Source organism: Panthera onca, chromosome D2 (assembly GCF_046562875.1).
Source record: "Panthera onca isolate mPanOnc1 chromosome D2, mPanOnc1 haplotype 2, whole genome shotgun sequence".
Taxonomy (NCBI): domain Eukaryota; kingdom Metazoa; phylum Chordata; class Mammalia; order Carnivora; family Felidae; genus Panthera; species Panthera onca.
This window is the reverse complement of record NC_138349.1, coordinates 863,709-884,147: the sequence shown is the minus strand read 5'-3', so window position 1 is coordinate 884,147 and position 20,439 is coordinate 863,709. Positions and strand designations below refer to the sequence as shown.

General features: G+C 63.1%; 1 protein-coding gene across 3 annotated transcripts in view; it reads left to right on the top strand.

The window, feature by feature from the left end:
- The window catches only part of INPP5A (inositol polyphosphate-5-phosphatase A), a 171,451-nt gene that overhangs the window by 112,571 nt on the left and 38,441 nt on the right, over positions 1-20,439 (top strand). For all 3 annotated transcript variants that reach the window (XM_078435033.2, XM_078435034.2, XM_078435032.2), the window contains exons 7-9: positions 6,865-6,917; positions 8,923-9,042; positions 19,575-19,659. In XM_078435033.2, coding sequence (XP_078291159.1) covers positions 6,865-6,917; positions 8,923-9,042; positions 19,575-19,659 — 258 coding nt within the window. The remainder of the gene's footprint in view (positions 1-6,864; positions 6,918-8,922; positions 9,043-19,574; positions 19,660-20,439) is intronic.

The window sequence follows — 20,439 nt, the reverse complement described above, 5'->3', positions numbered from 1 at the left end:
GGCACGAGCACCTTGACTACGAGATGTAGGAAAATAATAATCAGCTCACGTGGGGCTGGAGAGGCCAGGGGCCTCCCGGCAGGCGCGAGATGCAAGCACGTTGACGTGGCCAGCGGCGGTGCGGGGTGCCGGTGGCCAGACACGCAGGCCGTGTCCCGGCGCCCGAGTGCTGGCCCTCTGGCCATTTCCCAGCTCAGGCCTCGGGGGAGCAGCGAGCGAGAGGCACCGCGGAGAACTAGAGCTGAGGGAGCCCCCGCCCCGTGCCCTGGGGGTGCCTGCAGCCCAGAGCGTGGCTCGCGCACTGCTCGCGGTGAGCCGGGACGCGCCTCCGTCTCCACTGGGTTTAGCACGTTTCTGTGTGGCTGTGTTATTCGTGCGCAGTCGCTGCGGCCCAGGTAGGCTTGGGTTCTGCTGGTTTTAGCAAATGGGACGGCCAGCCTTCCGGAGTCTGCCGATCCTGCGTGACTCACACGCTGACCCAGGCTCGCTCCCGGCGCCCTGCGGTCGTCGTTAAACCTCAACGGGACGTGGAGCGCGGGGGGCGGGGCGTGGGGGCGGTGTTCTCGCCACACGGGAGGCCAGCTCGGCGCAAGAAGGATGGCCCCGCCGGGGCCCCTCTGCCTGAGGGCTGGCCACCATCCACGGAGACGCCCACCTGCACTGGAGCTGATTTTCAGCAAGGCCACGACGGTATTAACTTGTCTGTGACCCGAGTGCAGGGTGAAGGATGGGTGTGCTTGTCATTCTGGGCAGGCTTCCTCATTCCTTGTCCCTGAGCCAAGGACGTGGTGTCGGGGGGCCGGCCCCTGTCCTGGCTGCCCAGCCCCCGCCGTCCCCTGCCCCTCTTGAGGTTGGAGCGTGGCCCGAAGGCTCTGGAAGCAGCTGAGGGGATCCGGACGACCCTCTCTGAACGTCGGCCAAGGGCTGCTGTCCCCTCGGAGATGCCAAGGGCCGCAGAGTCGGCTTCAGAGCCGAGCAGGGTCCCCGAGAGTGACCGTGGGCCCCGGGAGACACGGGCTGAGAGAGCTGGTGGCGGGGCCGACGGCAGGAGGACAGCAAGCCCTGACAGGTGCCGGGGTGGTTTGGGAGCAGGTGTCCTGGCCGCCGTCTCCTCAGGCTGCCTCTCCCGCTATTTCCATCAGCCAGGGGACTGTGCCAGAGACCCGGGGTCGCCCGTCTCCGTCCTTAGCCCAGCTGGGACGCTCACCCGCGCCTGCTGAGCTTGTGGCCCAGAGGGAGGGTTCCCCCACAGGGCGTGGACGGGGGGGGGCAGGACTCTGGGGGGCCAGCGGAGGGGGGGGTGTCTGCAGCATCCACCTGCCCGAAGGCTGTGAACCGGCGCTTGCTGAGGAGCGAGTGGCCCGCGGTGCCCCAGCCTCCGCGGGGACGTGCTGAGCGGCGCCACTATGTGCGTGTGGGTGGGCCGGGGGGGGGGGGGGACCCGGCTGTGCCCCATGCTGTTGGGGGCTTGGTGTCGACCGATCGCCCCATGTGAGCCAGACACCCTGCGTGCAGCACGCACCTCCCAGGTCCCTCTCCCTCCTGCCGCGGGGCCCTCTGGTGGCACCCCTGCCCTCATCTCGTCCCTGGAGCCCCTGGAGTCTGTCGGCTGTGCGCTGTGATGTTCCCAGAGAAGAGGCCCACGTGGTGGTCTCGGCATCCCTCTGGGTGCCAGGAGGGGAGGGCACGGCAGTGCCCTGTGCACGACGCCCTACGGAGGAGGCAGGCCCCTGCTGAGCCCTTGGTCCTGAGCCTCTGTCCCCGCAGGATGGTGGGCCTCCTTCCGAGGGGCTCCCTGCTCCCCGCCCTCAGGCTCTCTTCCGGCCCAGCTCTGTGAAGGCCAGCCCCCCAGACCCCAGCCCGTGTGGGGGCCCTGCGGCCTGGCCCCGATCCCAGCCCTTCCCTCCGCGGGCCCCGGCCGTGCAGGTGGGTCAGCATGAAGTCTGGGGCTTTACTCCAGCGGCGATGTCCCACCTGCTGCACACCCCTCGGAGGGCAGACACCGCCGACGGCCCCGGGGCCTGTGGCCAGTGCGCGGCCCCCTCTGAGGTGCTGGTGTGGCTTCGTGGGGGCAGATAGCCAGCAGCTGCGTCTGTCCTGGGGGAGCAGTGGGGGTCCAGGCCCCAGCCCCCAGGTGACCGCTGTCCCATCCACGGGCAGAGGGGAAGGATTTCTGGAAGGAGAAATGGGGCGTCCTCGGGCAGACCCCGGTCTCTCAACTGGAGACCGCGGTGTCCCTGGGCTCCCTGCGGTCGCCATCCTTGTTCTGTCCCACGTGCTGCTGCTGCGCTAGAAACTAAGTGTCTGGTCCATGTGGTCTGACGGCGTGGATGTGGCAGAAGTGCACGTGGCTTAACAGAAGGAAAAACGTTTAGAAAACACGTACGGGCTTCTAACGTTCCGTCGATAGCGTGGCGTTTTTTGGGTGTGCGGAAGTCTGCGTCTGTCCTCGTGCGGTCCGTCCCTGCTGGGCAGCCGCGTTCGCGGCCCTGCTCCTGTGCCTTCCAGCCAATCCTGCAGCTTTATCTGAACACATTTTAGGGGAGGGAATTAGTCTAGGCCTGATTTCTCTTCTTTTATTACCGTCACTTAAGGATAATCTAAATGTAATTACCGTGATGGAGGCATAATGCAATTCCAAATAATTACAGCCCACTGCATGTAAAACTAACAAAACTTTCTCTGCTGATTTATGGGTGCTTTTGGCTCGGCATGAATTTCAAATGCTGCCTCAGGGAGCAGCACTCCAGATAATGTGAGACCATTTTTAAAAAGCAGATTTGTGTAGTCGATCAGGGCCGAGGCATTTTTTTCCTCTTGCCCGTAGTGAGAAATTGGTTGTTACCATAGATCACAGGGACTGCTCCAAGCTCTTATGAAAGATGGATTAATTTCACTAATGCTCCAAAGCGGGCCTTTCACGGGCAAGGCTGCGTGCCGATAACCTCCCCACAGCCTCCCTTTTCTCCGTGGTGATTTATGCCGTCCTTTAGTGGATGAACCATCCTGCCGTCACCATCCATCTGCTGGCTAAAGGAATCCTATTAACAGGGGGTCTGAGCAGGGACTTAATATTGCAAGGTGAGCGATGCGGCAGCCCCCCACCCCGCCCGGCGTGACGTGGTTTCATTCCGCGGCGACAGCCTCTGCAAGCCGGGCGGGCGCCCGGCCGCTGCTGCCCACGCACGGTCGCCCGGCGTCCTCTGGGGAGGCTTCAGAAGTGCCTGGTGACCAGAAAGCCTCAGAACGTAGATGGAGCGAAACAGATCAGTTGACATTCGAGGGAACCCCCAGCCTGTGACGGAGGCAACGGGTTCCCATCTCCGTCCCTCCCGGGTGCGGGACAGCTGTAGGCTCGTGCGTGTGTGAGCACACGCGTGTGTTTCCTGTAGGGGGTCATGCAGTGAAGCCTCACCAGGCGGGCACTTGCACCTTCTGCTGATTGGGGTGTGTTCCTGGCCCTGCCCTGCCCGGCGTGACCCGGGGCCCAGCCACAACAGGGAAGGGATGCTCACAGCAAGGGGAATTGGGTCCAGGGCTTAGGGAGATGCCAGTTCCGGTCCTTTCCCTGAGGAGCCGGTGGTCTCGGGCAGGTGGCAGTGTTCGGCCCTGGGTCTGCACCGTGAATGTGGCAGCATTCGCCATGACCGCCTCCTTGGCCCCCCGGTGGAGGGCTGTGGGGCACTCTGTGGGTGAGGAAGGCAGTTTCCGGAAGGACCCCTGACGTCACACCCAAGGACACGTGATCACCCGCGGAGCACAGGCTCTGGCAGTCCAGGAGGTCGCGGGCTGTAACCCCATCTTGTCATCTTGTGAAATTACTTGGAAATGCCACCTAAACACATTTGTAATTGTAATGAGGAACTTACTTCAAAAGGAATGTATTTTCTGCAAATGTTACGTCAAAATATTTGGGTATCGGGGTGCCTGAGTGGCTCAGTGAGTTGAGGTCTCACTCTTGATTTCTGCTTAGGTCATGATCCCAGGGTTATGGGATCGAGCCCCATGACGGGTCCACGCTGAGTGTGGAGCCTGCCTGGGATTCACCCCCCACCCCGCCCTTCCCCCTCTTATGTGAATGCGCACACACTGCCCCTCTCTCGTTCTCTCTAAAATGAAAAAAAATTCAAAAAAAATTATGTGGGTGTAATAACGCCATGCTGTTAAAGTTTTTGAGATTTGTTTGCGATGCAGTTAAAAAGCTGAAATTTTGTTAGAATTCTCTGGAAATTACAGTTATTACAAATCTACATTATATGAAAAAGTAACACATTGTTCTCTGCTATGTGTATTCATTCTATTAATAGTTTCAAACAGTGCTTCATTATTGTAGAAATTTTAAGTGTCTAAAAAGAGATACACCCATGGTACGTGTATTGAAGATATGCATACAGGTGTACGTGCACGGAGACACTTCAGTTAACGTGTAATTGAAAATTGGGAACAGTAATTAATTTTTGGTTAATTAAATTCACAAATGCCTTCCATTTTTAATGGAAATAAAATCAGTGCTGGTTATGTTAAATTCTAGGCAAGAACCCATGGTATTCGGGCCTTAGCAGCACCGCCCAGCACGGGGCGGGGGGGGGGGGGGGGCGGTCTCCTGTCCTGTGTCCATCCTGGCTTCTGGAAGGAACTTTCTGGAAGCAGGGTGGGCGCATCCCCGTTCGCTCCTCCCCACCCACCCCGGGTGCCATGGGTCCAGCGGAGACCGCAGCCTCGAGGAGTGTGCACGCTGGCACCTGTGGAGCGTCAGTGGATTGTGCGTGAGCAGGGGGAAATCGCAGGGCAGGGCAGGGCAGGACGGCTGCTGGCCCGGAGGCGGCAGGCGGGGAGGAGCCATCGGAGTCCTGAAGACTTGGTTTCTGAGATCAAGGAGCAAAACGAAGTGACCCACCCCGCAGTGACTTGCTTCGGGTCATGAGAGGTCGGCGCCCGGGGGGCGAGGACCCCCTCCTTCGTGGTGCGGGGCCGCGGCGGGGGAGCCGGGGGCTGGCGGCTGGGCGGCGGGTTGCTGCGGGACAGAGGAGCGGGGCTCCCACCCAGGGAGCCGAGACGCCAACGCGCCAGACGCGGTTTACTCCAAGCAGGCGCGTCCTGCGGAACAAGTCGAGAAAGACTTAGGATGAGTACGTGTAGGCCCTCAGGACGCTAATCAAGGCGCAGACGCAAGGTTTGTGAAACTAAAACAGCCCCAAACAAAGACCGAAAACGGAGGGAGTCTGGGGAAGAGCAGACAGAAACAGCACAAGTGGCGGAAGGCTGTGCATCGGGTGCGTCCGGACCCTGCTGGTGGAGACCGTGGTCGTTTCCGCTTGGCTGGGTGTTTGGGTTTCGTTTTTTTGAAAGGAAAGGTCAGTTAAAAGACACGAGGGGCCCGTGGGGGGGCTATGGTGCTCCTCCACGAGAAGATCAGAGGGGAACAGTAGGGCGATTGTTGCAAGAGGGAACTTTCTGGAACTGAAGACCGAAGTTCTCAGACAGAACACGGGCAGAGGGAGAGCAGGATGGACGGATGGCAGCCTCACGGGCCCGCGGGCGGCGTCGGGGCGGCAGCACAGAGAGGAGGAGGCCTGCGAGGGTGGTACGGGCGGGCGGGCGGCGTGGACGTGTCCTGCGAGGTGTGGACGCTTGGCCGTGGGAGCGCCCGGAGCGTCGGGGCGGTGAGGGAGAGGCCTCCAGAGGTTTGCACCCAGAGGTGACAGTGACCTTGAAGACAGCCCCTCCCCCGGCAGGGCGTTGCCGTGGGCACCAAGCTGGACGCCTGGGAAGCTGGTCATCAGGAGAGGACACGGGTGGGTCAGTGGCTGAGGGGGATGTGGGGTCAGGGAGGGGTTCGTAGCCACTAAACTACTTGCACTAGATAAAGAGTAACCACTGAATGGGCTAGAGCCCCTGTCATTCTGGACCTTTCTCTCACTTGGAACACTTTCCATCAGCATTCAACCGTGGGTCCCGCATGGTTACCCCCAGCACCAAAAGCCCAGGCCCCCCGAGGCCACGTCACCACGGCCGTCCTCCTCCTCTGTCCTCAGAGCGGTTCCTGACGGGATGGCACAGGGACCCACCCCCGGGGCTCGGGGAGACGGGACGTTTCCGTGCAACTTGCTGAAGTATTTGTAAAGTGGAGGCTCAGGGGGTCTCCCCGGTGCCTCCTGGGGGCTCGCGCGGCCTGTGAGCAGAGCCCCGGTCCCACTGCCTGGGCCGCAAGCCACCCTGTCCAGACCACACAAAACACCTGGCTTTGTACTTAGCCTTTGCCCGGTGCAGCGGCCCAGCTGGCCGTGGCTCCCGTGTGGGCCAGCGTGACACAGCACAACCCCTCCCCTCCCTGCCCGGTGTGAGCTCGGCACGGCCGGCCTCTCGCCTGCCCCATCCCATCCCCGCACGAACCAGCCAGAGAGGAGTGTGGGAAACACGGACCCTTCTCCCAGCTTCTAGAACACAGGCTGCTTTTAGGGAAAACGTAGCAGAAACAAATACTGGGTTTCTTTGGTCTGACGCCAGGGGCCTGCGCTGCTCCCGCGGTTGGGGGCACCGACCCTGGAGCCGCTGGTAGGCGCTCCGGGCAGGGCCTTTGTGGCGGCCGGCTCCCTTCCCTCCGGGCCGGGACTTCTTGAGGGCACGTGGGAGCCGTCCTCTGCCCCAGGCCAGGGCGGCCCGGCCGCGGGCTGGCCACGTCCCCAGTGGCCGAGGGTGAGGTGCTCCGCCTGCACCGGGCGCACGCTGCGGTTCCGAGCAGAAGTCCCCTGGCGGAAAGAGGGTGGGAAAAGCACGGGGGGTGCCCCCCACCCCGGCCGCTGAGTTACGCGCCCCTCCCCCGTCTTTCGCGCCGGCTGACTTGTGCATCCTGTTTGTTTTCAGTGCAAGTGGTCAAGGAAAGGCTTCGTGCGGACGAGATGGTGTGTCGCGGACTGGTAGGTTTACCTCCGCTTCTGAATTCTGGAACATTCTCCCTGGTTGTGCACGTGTAGTGGGGGGCGAACGTCCCATCAAGAGTTGCCCCGACTGGAAAGCCCCGAGTGCCCACCGCCCTGTGGCTTTGTCTTCGGTGACGCCGTGTGACAGGGAGTGTAGTCGCTGGTCCCCGTGTCCCGTGTCCCCGCACCGGCCCACCAGAGGCCCCACCACCTCCTCCCGTGGGCGTGAGCGTTGCCCAGGCGACCAGCCGCTCCTGTGGTGGTCCCAGTGCAGCCACGGTCCGCTGCAGTTGGCCTGGAGCGCAGGGCAGGCAGCCCGCCCCCAACCCGACCCTTGGGCCCTGCCTCCTTTGGGCTGGCTCTCCATCCGGCGTGGCCGCACCCCTTCTGCAGAAACCCCTTACCTGCTTTCCTAACGTGCACTCACGGGGCCACCGCGGGGCTGAGGGTGCCTTCAGTCTGCACCCGCTCTTAGGGCCTTAGAGGGGCATGTGTCCCGCCGGTGGCCGTGGAAAGGCCTTCTGCTGGCTGAGGGTGCGTCCAGACGGGGTGCCCCATCCCGGGCCGGCCCTCAGCCGCCCCTGCTGTTGGCCGGGAGCCTCCCCAGAGCCCCTCAGGGCTGGCTCTCCCTGGAGCAGGGGCAGGAGGAGCCCCAGGCCGAGCCTCAGACTCACTGCTGGAATCCAGGGAGCACATAGTGCCCTCGCTCACGCCTCGCCGGCCACCTCCGGCCACCTCGGCACAGAGAGGGCCGGGCCGTGGTGGGGTCGTTAGCTCAGCACACGCATCTCATGGGGTCTTGGGCCCCCACAGGGCCCCTGGCACTGTGACAGTTGTAGCGTGCTTGTGCCACCACACTGACCCCCGGTGAGGCCACCTGTCTGCAGCGACGCCAGGGGCTCTCCATGGGGCAGGAAGGCTGACGGCTGAGTTCCTGCCTCCCCGCCTCCCCCAGAGCAGAGACCCACAGCAGGGCCGCGGGGGTCCCCCTGCGGGCTTCTTGGGGCTGTGAGCTGGGGGGCTTCTCAGGGGTGAAAGGACCCACCTAGTGCCCCTCTTCCGGTGTCACTGACCCACAGGGAGCAACTGATGGGCTCCAGGAGCATCGCCCCCGCCCCCAGCGGCCCTTGGTGGGGCCCAGGCCTGGGATCGGGCTGCCTGCTCCTGCCTCCTCCACCTTTTCCTCCCTCTGTCCTCCTCCCTCCCCCTCCTCCTCTATCCTCCTCCCTCCCCTCCTCCTCTCTTCTCTCTTCTGTCCTCCCTCCCCCTTCCCTCCTCCTCCCTCCCCCTTCCCTCCTCCTCCCTCCCCCTCCTCCTCTGTCCTCCTCCTTCCTACCCCTCTGCCTCCTCTCTCCTCCTACCTCCCCCTCCTCCCTTCTCTCTTCCTGTCCTCCCTCCCCCTCCTCCTGTCCTCCTCCTCCCCCCTCTGCCTCCTCCTCCCCCTCCTCCCCATCGTCCTCTGTCCTCCTTCTGTCTTCTCTCTTACTGTCCTCCCCCCTCCCCTCCTTCTCCCTCCCTCTCTGCCTCCTCTGTCCTCCTCCCTCCCCCTCCACCTCTGTCCTCCTCCTTCCTCCCCCTCTGCCTCCTCTCTCCTCCTCCCTCCCCCTCCTCCTCCTGTCTTCTCTCTTCCTGTCCTCCCTCCTCTCTCTCCCTCTTCCTCCTCCTCCTTCTTCCTCACGACTCTTCTTGGCCTGTGGAGAGTTCCTGCGATCATGCCATGTGATTTTCTTTGACAGGAAACAGCCCCCTTCTCGGCTGACCAGACGCGTTTTAAGACTGAGGCCGAGGCCGCTCGTGTCCTCTCTGACCAGGCGGGGGGACGTCTGGGTCAGCCTGGAGCGGCTGCGGGGGACACGCACGGGCATGGGCAGGGCTGCCCCCTGTGACCCTGGGGCCCGGGCCCCGCAGGCCCCTCGGGAGCTGGGCCGGAACGGTATAGGTGGGACGCCAGGTGCCCGGCAGCTCCAGCCTTTGTCGCCACGTCTCCTTTCTGTCCCTGCAGTGCCTTTGACTTGGTGAACATCCATCTTTTCCATGACGCTTCCAATTTGGTCGCTTGGGAGACAAGCCCGTCCGTGTACTCGGGGATCCGGCACAAGGCTCTGGGCTACGTGCTCGACAGGTGGGTGCTGAGCGTGCGGCCCTCCCTCCCCGCCTCCTCCAGGGCTCGTGGCCGCTGCTTTTCAGCTGCTTTTCCTCCTCTGTTCTTTCCTATTTACCAAAACACAAAACCTGCCAACGTTGACCCGAATCCCGCTCCCTGTCCCAAGGCTTGAGCGGTCCCCGCGAGATGGACCGGAAGGTGGGTGGCCTCACTTTCTCTCCCGTGTTGTGGGGGAGAGAAGAAAACGTGCCCAGAGCTGTGGCCCCACGGAGGTGTCCGCTGAAGCGTTGACGGCCTCCCGAAGGCTCAGAGACGCTGCCGTGTGGGTTCCACCCGCCACAGACGGCACGCCCGCCTTCCTGTGGCCCCAGCCCTCTCACCATCCTGGTGTCGCCGGGCTCGGGCTCCGGGCACCTGGGAGCGGCCCAGGCTGCACAGGCTCGGCTCCCCCGGCTCCGCCTCCCCGCAGCCAGGTCCTGCTTCCCTGGCCGGGGGCCACGCGCCTGGGGGGGGGGGGGGCTCAGGGGTCTTCCGGGGTGTGCCCCTCCTGCCCGGGCTTCCGCCTGCCTCCGCCACTCCGGCTGTTCGGCGCTCCCCTCAAGGCTGCTTCTCAGGACCTTCCCACCCCGGGCCCCGTGAGGCCCACCGCCTGTCCCTGACCCCGCCGCGTGTGACCTTCCGCGGGGTCAGGGCCGGAAGGCGTCTGGGAGGGAAAGGCAGCTCCCCGCACCCTGATTAACGGGTTGCGTTTGGTCTCAGCCTGGCGCCCCTCTGGGTTTACAGAGGACCTTGGCTGGCGCTCAGCATTGCAGTGTGAGTGTGTGCACGGGGCTGTCAGGGTCTGCCCAGGCCTCGGGTGGAAGTCCTCCCCGACCAGCTTCTGTGTCCTGAGTGATGTCAGTGACCCTCCCGGGCCTGGGGGAGCGGTCGCTACCAGACAGGGTCTCCCCGTTTCTGCCCAGGCGAGCTCAGATTTCCCCGGGGCCCTGCCACACCCCACCTCTCCCCCCGTGCCGCGTCTGCATAAATGTGCCAAGGGCTTAGACTCTGACGTTTGACCCTTCCCACGGGCACCCTGGAAATGGCCCCGGCCTGAATGGGGCCTCACCCCCACGCGCATGATCCTTCTGGACTCCTCATGGGGTTCCGCAGGGATGCGCTCTGGACAGGGAGTTGGAAGGCGTGGGACGGTGGCCATCACCGTAAGGGACCTCGAGACCAGGGTTCATGCCCTGTCTGGGCACCCTGGTTCCTGCTGCCTCCTGCCGGGGACACACATAGGAGCTGTGAGCGTAGGACACCGGGGTCTGGTTGTCCTGCTATAGCTGATGCACACGGAGGGCCTGGCCCTCAGCCCAGAGCAGGTTCTGTGCTGGCTGCTCTTGGGGCGTCTCGATGGCCTCCCGGGCTCAGGCTGAGCTGGGCGCAGAGAAGGGACTGACCCGGGCTGATGGACCGGTGGAGAGGGCCTGAGCCAGCCTGAGCTCTGGGCACACCGAGTGGGTCTGGGCCCCGTACCCCCGCATGGTGGCCCGTCCCGTGGCCACTCACGGTGGGCCTCCCCCTCCCCTGTTTTCAGCCAAGCCCGCTCTGGAGAGCCCCCAACGTGCAGGCCTCAGCAGTGCCCCATCTGAGGCCCTGGGTTGCTGAGAACACCAGCACCGCTCGAGCAGGTTGAAACACTCAGGTGGGTGCTGACCCGCCAGCACCTGGCCCGGAAGGCCGTCTGGTCCTAGGAGGCAGGACAGGGACGTGCAGGTACATCAGATACACAAGAGCAGCCCTCTGGGCAGGGGTCACCTTGAAGGAGCCGTGGCCTGGCTCCCCGCCCCGAGCCGCTTGGCTGGGGCGCTGCGGACGGGACAGCGAGCCCGCGGCCTGGGAGCAAGGCCCTGGTCCAAGGTGCAGCCACGTGCAGGTCTTCCGGCCTGATGGTTCCGTGTCGGCTGCGCCCGCTCGCTGGGGCCTCCCGCGGAGCCTGGGGGCCGAGACAGAGGTCTCGGTGACAGTAGTCGGGTTGGTTGTCGGTGGGGTAGGGCATTAAAACGTGTCCTTGCCCCAAACTGCTGTTCCTTCGCGGCCTGCGGGAAAGCAGCCTCTGGGTTCCGGGGCACTTTTCTGCAACTTTGCATTCCCATGAATGGCTTCTGTGGGGCGCGCAGCCAGCCGCAGATCCGGGCCTCCGCGGCGCAGGGCCGGGCCGCCCGGCACAAAGGGCGGCTCTGTAGGAGCGGTGAGTGACGGGCCGGCCTTTCATCGCGCGGCTAACCTTTTGGCGGCCACCAGCAGACTGCATTCTGCTCTGCCGGTGGGGAGGACAATGCCACCAACAGTGCCCCATTCACGGCGTTGGGAACCTCCGGGAGCATTGTCCGCCGTGCTCCGGGGACGCAGGGGGACGGCCAGGAGGCTCCTGAGAGGGGAGCCTGCCTTCTCCTGGCTTGGTCTCCCCGTAGCGTCGCACCCGGGAGCGGTGGCGCATGCGCCCGGCGTCCTGTCCCCGAGCGCTTGGCGGGGGCAACGCCGGGTGGCAACTCAGAGGCATTCAGTGCCGTGTGTGCGGATTTCCTGGAAATCGAAGATGATCCCAGAGTAAGACCCTACTCTCAAGAAAGGCGAGAGACAAAGTCCCTGTGTCTGAAGCGTGTGCCCCCCACAGTAGCGACGGTGAGCGCCGTGGAGCGCCTCCGTGCAGCGCGGGGCAGTCTCGCGGACGCTGGTGCCCCCCGGGCCGACCCGGAAGGGGCTCCTGGAGGCGGCAGAAGATGGGTCCTCAGGGTTAATGGGGTGCAGCCCCTGGGGAACCCCGCGCTTTTGTCACAAGTAACGACCTCTGTGCTTCCTGCACGGCCCTTACTGCCTCCTGCTTCCTGTGCGACTCTTGAGCGTTTTGCTTTTAATCTCACAGGCGGTTGGGGGAGACTGTCCGCTAGTTAGCGCAGTGTCGGTCTGAGGGGTGGGGAGCGGGCGGCGTGGGGGGGGCCCCCCCGTGCATCCTGGGGACCCCTCCTCCCGCGGGCACCTCCAGGTCGACCGTGGGGACGGGCCTGCCCGCGTCCCAGACGTAGTTCGGCACCTGGGGAGCACCTCGGGGATTAAAGCAGAGCAGAGACCTCGGACGCTGTCCTTCAGAGCCGCCGGCACCGAAACTTCCTGACGTCCCCCCGAGCTCTGGGCCGTGAAATGAGATTTTTTTCCACAAGTGACAGGGCGCTTCTGTGTGTCCCCTTTGAGACGTGGCCTGGCCTAGTTCAACAGAAACATTTTACATTACAACTGTGAAATCCTGGCATAAAGCGCCCCGTTGTCCCCCCATTATTTTCTCACAAACACAGTCCATTGTCACGGCGCTGAAGTTAATTTGATCAACATTGGGACATTTAACTTTTATGTCCAGGCAAAAGAGCTGTTTCATGCTCATTTTGGGTATTCAAAGGAAATGATTGCCAGAAAAATAATGTTGCTGCGAACAATTGGGAGCAATTAGTTTCCCAGGGAGAGGCGATGTGATGCGCCCCGCCACACAGCTCCCCTTTGTGGCCTCCCGGGCGGCCATCAGTCAGCTGTCAGCCGCTCAAAGACCCTCCAACCTAAACGTTTCTCTTCGGGCCGTTCCCAGAACTCGCCTGGCTGCTCAGCGGGCAGAAGAAAAGCCACTGCGTCTCTAGGCAAAGGCGAGCAGGGCGCTGAAGACGTGGGTCCTCCGGGACGCGCCCTCCGCGTGGCCAGGCGCCGCACGGCTTCTCGCGACCCTGTTTCCTGCCACGGGGAGCAGGCCGCGTCTGTCCTCTGGGACCGGAAACGCGCCACCCAGGCGTCTGACGGCCTGGAGGCTGAGGCGGCCGTCGCCACATGGGTGGGTCTGACACGGCGTGGCGTCCCGGGGCCGCACGCGGGGCGCCAGAACCCCGAGCCCCTCAGTCTGCGGGTCTGTGCCGCCGGCGTGTTCACGGCTCAGGCGGGGGCGCGCCCCGGGGGACTGTGAAGTCCAGTGGCCGTCCCGGCACCCCGAGCTCCCTACGCCCCACATCTCAGACGAGCGGTGGTGTCTGTTTACAGCCTCTCTCGTCTTCCTGAGGACGAGCCCAAGCGTCCAGAAAAGCCGGGAAGACCCGACGACAGCGTGTGCCCTCCACTCGGCGTGGCCACGTCTGTGTTTCTGTGTTCGTCCTGTGTGTCCTTCTGTTTAGAAACGAAATGCAGGCACCCTTGAGCCTGCGTTCGCTGTCCTGCTCCCACCCTCCTTTCCCGACCCTCCTGTTGGCGCTGTCCCTCGTCCGTGTGTCCCGTTCACACCCGTGTGCACCGTCCTGTGCTGCTGTCATGCAGTGATGCGTGCAGGGGCACGTGTGTGCAGTCTGCCTTCTCCCGCGGGTAAGCGTCCGTAAGCCGCGTGTTCCGCGTGTCCCCATCTGCAGCTCCGGCCTCCGGCCTCATCCCATGCGAGCCCTGACGGCCCCTGCTCGTCCACTGTCGTGTTGGCATTCATCTTGTTGGCGTTCTGCTAACAGGACGTTGTCGCGAGCTGTGGCCCGGCCGCTCTGCCCTCCGAGCGGGCCGCCTGGCCAGCATGTGTGCTCATGCCGGCCGGGAAACGCGGCTGGTTTGCATTTCCACGTCGCGTCCTGAGTTCGCCAGCAGCTCTCCAGGACTCTGGTTCTGGTGCAGAACAGGCGTATTTAATGTCTTGATGCTATTTAAAGGGTGTGAAAATGAGAATTGCTGCGGGGGAGCTGAGAATGAGCCCCAGCCCGGTGCCCTCGAGTCGTGCCGCGACCACTCCAGCCGAACCCACGCGGGGGCCGAGGGTGCGTGTGCTGCCTGGGGCCCTCCAGCACCGACAGCAAGCTGCCCTCCACCAGGGACGCTCCGAGGCCCCGGCACGCGCTTCCAACAGCCGGCAGGCTGCGGGGTACCTACCGTGCCAGCCACTGTCCCCCCAGTGCCGAGCCGCAGAGCTCCCCACCTCGGGCCCCTCGGGCAGCACACCCTCAGGTTTCCAGGCCCCGACACCCTGGCCCTGGGGACTGCCTTGTGCACTGAGTGCTCACGGCTGGCCGGTCAGCGGGCCGACACTGAGGCCCCTCGGGCAGGTGGGTTCTTGGGACGTTGCCTAACACCAGGGAGACGTCCAGGTGTCTGTGAAAGCCTGCCCGGCATGGGCCCTCGAACAGATTTTTCCTGTTTCCCTTTGTGAGGTCCGTTTAGCTGTCTCTGCCTTGTGTGCCTCATACGCAAGCCTCCCCAGGCTCCCTGGTGCTGGCCGACGTCACGTCCGGATGACTGTCCGCGTGGAGGCCGGCTGGCCCGCCCGCACACTCTGGTGTAGAATGAAAAGTGATGTGGAAACTAGTCTACCTGCTTCTAGGAAGGTGAAAACAGATCCGTTTGCTTGCTCAAAACAGCTTAGATGTGTCTGCAGCAAACCACTCAGGTGTTGAAGGTGAGAAGAAACTTCCAGAGCTCTAAGATGCCCTGCCCGGGGTCGGCAGTCTTGTCTGTCCAGCAGCGGCAGCGGAAACAGGAGAGCAAAGAGAAGGAACGGTCCTGGTGCGGTCGGGTCACCGTCTGCTTCCCGAACCGCACCAGGCTCTGGGGGTGTCGGGTGCCGTCCGTGCCTCGCGGGACTGCTCACGGCTCGCCCACCCGCCCGCCCGCTCCAAGGCCACCGGCCAGGAACATTGTAGCTTCTGAGTGTTGGAGCCGTGACTTCCTTCAGGGGACGTTGTCCCCATCCTCCGAGGGTGGGCACCGCTCGTTCACCGAGACCCGAGCCCGCGACCCCTTCCTCGGCGCGCGGGCCTCTGTGATACGGCACGTGTCAGCGTGGCTTGTCACATAATGAAATCGCCTGTCAAAACAGAAAGAGACTCTGTTTTCAAGGCCTAAAAAATTGATTTTTATGGCTCTTCTTGTAATTCTCTTTCTGAATTAGGCACATGATATTGATGTGGGCCTACTTTTTAATCATAATAGCGTCTGACAAGGTAATTAATTTTAAAACAAGTTTTTTCTCTTGGCCCAAATGGCACTATATCGAAATTAAACGTGAGTGCCGTGAGGGCGGCGGGCCTGGCACTCAGGTGATTGCCTCGGCCGTGACAGCCCTCCATCTTGCACACCACGCGACCTTTGGAGATGGTGGTGGTTATTGATGAGCGTGGGCCATTCCATCAAAGGAGCAGGGCGGGCGTGGAAACGTGATCGAGTTTAGGTTTTAATGATGGTGTTACAAGAGCCTAGCACTGCTGACGGGACCCCTGCGGGGGCCACGCCGGCTCCTTGCCGGGGCTCCTGTGGGGGGGAGCGGGGGGACAGGGCCGCGGGCCACGGGCATCCCTGTGCGCCTCCATGGCGACAAGGCCTGAGGAACCTCGCGTTTCTCACTCTAGACAGGCTGGAGCTTTTAAACCTCCATTCAGATGCTAAATCTGAAGTTTGTCAGTTTTTTAAAGAAGGAATTCACCTCCCAACGCCTCGTACCGTTTATTAGCCAGCAGTGGGCGGCGTCCATAATTCCCGTCCCGGGCGTCAGCTGTCCGCACCTTCTGCAGCCCCTGTCCCCTCCCGTCACGTCAGCTCGATGCCTCGAGCCCCGTGAGGACGGGTGGCCCGTGTCCAGCACCCCCTCCCCACCCCCACCCCACCCCCCACCCCCCCCCCCCCGCCCGCCGGAGGCCCTGTGCGCGTGAGCCCGGGGTCTCTGCCGTATCATGAACGCCCGGCCGCCCAGTGGCCCCAGGCCCGGAGCCGACTTCCTCACGTGCCGTCGTCGCCTCCGCCTGCTCCCGCCACAGCCTCCGCGCATCCCGGAGACCTGGAGTGGCGCCCTGACCCCGGTGGCTTCACACACCTTCGGAACTTTCACGGACCCGAGGACACGCGAAGTGCCGGCCTTGCACCAGCACAGAGGGCGACCGCAGCGAGTCGTACCAGAGCAGGTGGGATTTCTCGAGGCAAAGACGAGAGGAGACGGCGTCAGCCCGGGAAACGGTTACGGATTGCCGGGCGCGCGCGAACTCCGGTCCCTCTCATTCGTCTCTTCTGCTGCGGGGGTAGACGGAGAGCACACGCGTGATGTGGGTACACGCGCCCACACACGTGCGAGGCGTCGCCGCGTGCAGGGACACCACGTACACGTGACACGGCTGTGTCCCCCCTCCCCTGCTGGTGGCACGTGTGCACACACGTCTCCTGTGTCCGTCTCTGCGGGTCACGTGTGAAGCGTTTCCCCGGGCTCCGTGCTCGCGGTCCCAGGAGGGGCAAATGCGTAGAGAGTGCGGAGTGGTGAATCGTGCTCTACGTGCGGCGTCCTCGAGGAACACGAGTTCCCGTGCCCCCAGCGGACGGAAGCTGGCGGATCTTAAAGACCAGACGTGTGGACCCTGTGACATTCGAAGGGTTTGCCCGGCGAGCGGACGCCCTCTTCCCTCGGCGAGGGAAAGTTGCAGTGTTGCTTTGGCTCCGTTTTTCTTAAAAACATAAATAAATAAAACAGAAAAGTGAAAAGCCTTTGAGGGGCACGAGGTCACGCGTACTGGCTGGGAGGACGTGCGTGGCCGCACTGGGTGGTGCCGGTGTGACCGCTGATGGCTCGGACGACGCGAGGGGCTTCGGGGGTCCCCGGGCACTGGCCAGCCTTCTCATTGCCACGTCCCGGGCTCCACGGCGACAGGCCGGCTCCCCGTGTCAGCAGCGGCCATCTTGTGGGCGGCGTTCCTTCTGACCCACGGAGTCCCCCCGATGGCGCCCACCAGGCTCTTGCGTCTCCGGGCCTTGGCGGAGTGATGCCCACGGAGCCAGCCTGGCCAGGTGGCTCTGCCTCTGCTCAGGGAGGCAGGGCAGGCCGGTGGCGTCGCCGAGCCAGGCGCAGAGAGAGTCGGCTGGGGGCAGAGGGGGGCGGCCTCCTCCCGGTTCACACACACAGTTCCGTTTCGCTGAGGGGACTCTCCGTCTCCCGGGGAAGCCCCTGGGGACAGGTGCCCTCAGAGCAACATGCATCCCTGTGCAACCTCCGAAAACAGAAATCTGTCCGCCTGATAATGTGACTGACCCCCCAGTGATTGTATTCTCTCCGCCCGAAATAGCCCCGGAAGGCCTCCCGGCAGCAGCATCGCCACCGCATGAAGAGCCCTCAGCTCTGGTGAGGAGGCTCCCTGTCAAGAACAGAGCTCACCGCGGCCTCTCCTTTCCCGTCGGGGCTTCTGCATCCTGGATCTGGACCCCGACCTCCACGGGGGAGGGGAGGGGGACGGGAAGGATTGGACCCCCAACCTCCATGGGGGGAGGGGAGGGAGGCAGGAAGGATCGGACCCCGACCTTCATGGGGGGAGGCCAAGAAGCCCATGCTGCAGGCGTCCTGATGCTGTAGACATTCTGGAGACCTTTCTAGGAACCTACACAGGATCTCTGAAGAATTTTTTGTTCTAAAGGAGTTTAACAGCAGAAGAAGCTTTAGCCTTTTCAGGACGGCAGAGGCAGCTGGCTTCCTGCTGCCCGACTGAGTCCCGTGCAGGGCAGAGGCAGGGGAGGAGGGGTGGTAGTGGTCCTGGGCCCGTGCGGATGCGTCAGCAGGTGCCCCCGCTAGGACCCTGACCGTCTTATTCCTCAATTAAAAAGTTTAATTTGTACAAGGAAAGGAAACTACTGGTCGTCTGCAGTATCGATGATGTATGAACGTGTCTTTCGTCTTCAAATTCACGTGTGAGTTAAAAGTTCCTCCAATTAAAAAGGAAAACAGGATGTTTTGTGGAACATAGCTCGATGACAGCAGTTCATGACTGCAAGAGAAATGGGAAATGGTGGAGGTGACTTTTAAAGGCACTGTCAGCAAGAAGGCTGTCGCTGTGGAAAGCGGCCTTAATTCCAAGTGTGCAGGGTAGATGGAGATCTCAGAAAGGCCCGTGTGATTGGGGCAATTGTGTGCTGCACAGTCTGAATGGGAAGAGCGTCGCGTGTTTAATAAATGGTGCGGTCGATCGGCCGCCGGGAGGATCGATGAACTGAGATCCCTGCTTCACACTGTGATTCCAGACGGATTAAAGTCTAACCACCAAACTCTGCCTTAACGATGGTGGGAGAGCCTGGCAGGGGCTCGGGCTTCTGGAGAGGACGCACGGCCAGCGGCTGGCACACGCACCCCCGGTGAAGCTTACGGCGCGTACCGGGCAGAAACCGCCGGGAACTGCGCGGAAAGCATCCACGGACCGAAAACGTGGATCACCACCAGCTTACAGGGAGCCTTCCGGAATTAAAAAAAAAAAAAAAAAAAAAAAGGAAGGATTGAAAAGAGAAACAGGCCAGAAATAAGTAGACACAGAAACACAGGTTCTGACAAGTACCTGACAAGGCAGGTGGTCTCTGTGGTGGGGAGGGGCGGAGGGCGCAGTTGAAGCGGAAGCGTCGTTTGTTCCGCAGACGGGACGGGCTGACGGAGTGCCGGTGAATTCGCCGCACGCCGCCTGCGCCTTTGCGGCACGGGGTCGCGGGCCTCTGCAGAGCCTGGACGCCAGGAGCCTGCGCGTCCCGTGAGCCCTTCGCTGCCAGCCGCAGCCTGCAGGGACCCTTCTTGTGACCTGGGAGAACGTGCCGAGCCCGAGAAGGCGGCACGTCGTCCTGTGATTGGTCCTTTCTTCTGTTTCTCAAGCTAACGAGTCAAGTGACAAGAGGCTGAGTCGGTAAGCGACGCCCGAGGCATTACCGGCTGTGCCAGCTTTCCCGGTAACCGGTGGCGCTTTCCGAGTTAATCCGGTGCAGTCCTCGCCCTGGCCTCTGCCTGCCTGACAAGATTCGATCTTAGTCCATCTTGGGATGGGCCCGTGGGAGGGACACCCTCCACCCTGCACCCTGCACCCCGCAGCTCTGTCCCTGCAAACGCGTGAGTGGAGCCACGGCAGTGACGCGGGCTCCCCGGACGTCCCTCCCTCTGTGCCGACCACACGCACCGTCCCGCTGGTCAGCGATGGCTGTCGCTCTGCTTTCCGGTCGGAAACGGCCGGCACCTTGCTTTGCCGTCGGAAGCGAGCAGCGGTCGGTAACCACGAGGACTTGGGGTCTGAGCGGTTGTCGCACTGTGCGTGAGGGGCTGCTCGCGCAGTGGCCGCCGTGTGTGCGTTTCAGTGGGAAGATACCAAGGGGCTGCGGTTGACTTAGAACGTGTGGGCAAGACGTCAGGGAGGCAGCGTCTCGCTTTGAAAAACAGACGCGGTTTTGTGCCTTTGAAACGTGGAAACAGAGTGTCACAGACGCTTCCAGAGCTCACTCGCGTCCCACCCCACCTGGGAGGAGCGTGCAGACTCCCTCCCCCTGCGTCCCGAGTCCTGTGCTCCCAGCTAGAGCCCCGTTTCCTGGCCTCGGTCCTTCCCCCGCACCGCCTGCACCACCCACTGGCTGCGGTTTCCCCAGGGCCCTGGCCCGTGCTGAGGGCACGTCCGTGCTGAGAGAGCCGCGCTGTCTGTCTGGGGGTGCGGGGAGGGGGCGTGGAAGGGGAGCCTGGTGCAGAAGCTGATCGCCCGGCGTGGCAGTAACGTGGTCTCCTTCTCTCCTCCCAGAATCATCGACCAGCGATTCGAGAAAGTGTCCTACTTTGTGTTTGGAGATTTCAACTTCCGGCTGGATTCCAAGTCCGTGGTGGAGGTAGGCACCGCTCCCCGCCGTGGCGGGAGCCTCCGCCGCGGTCGACGGGTTTCGGGAAAGCCGCAGAGGCTGTGTTTGCGCTTCACGGGCAGGTGTGACCTTGCCGTTCTCACCGGCCATGTTTATGGCAGAAATTCCTAATAACCATGTGTCACTGTCAAAAGGGGGCCATTATTGGAGTCCCTCGGACTTCTGAAGCTAATCAGGTGACCCATCGCCAACCGGCGGGACGTGACGCCCCGCCGTGAGGGCTGTTTTTGGCTGTGAGACGCCCAGGAAGCCGGTGGGGAGGTGTGGCTGGAGGGGGCTGCTTCTGCGGCGCCCAACGGGCAGGCGCTGCTGGAGGCCAGTGTCGTCTTTTGCCGAAACATTCGTGGCTGTCACTCGCTTCTCCGGAGCTTGGAGGCTTGCGTGTCCCGGGCGCACCCGCAGGGCCCTGGCCGGACGCCCCCTAGGGACAGGCACACGTGAGAAGTCTCGGCCCTGTGGGTCCCCGTCGTGTGACCGTGGAGCCTCTCCTCCACCGGCACAGCCGTGACCCCGCTGCCTGTGCCGAGCCTGCACGGGGAGGCCGGGCGGCCCACACCAGGAAGCCCTCCGAGGGCTCGCCCGGCACCCGGCTCACACCGGGTAGAGACGTGGCGGCCGTCAAGCAGTCACCGTCCTGTCGGCGTCACCATCACAGACGCTGCCACACGGTCCTCGTCCGTCCTCCGTAGAGGTCGGCCCCGAAAGACAGACGGACGCGCTCTCGTCACTCCGTAGCTCCCCTTGGTTGAC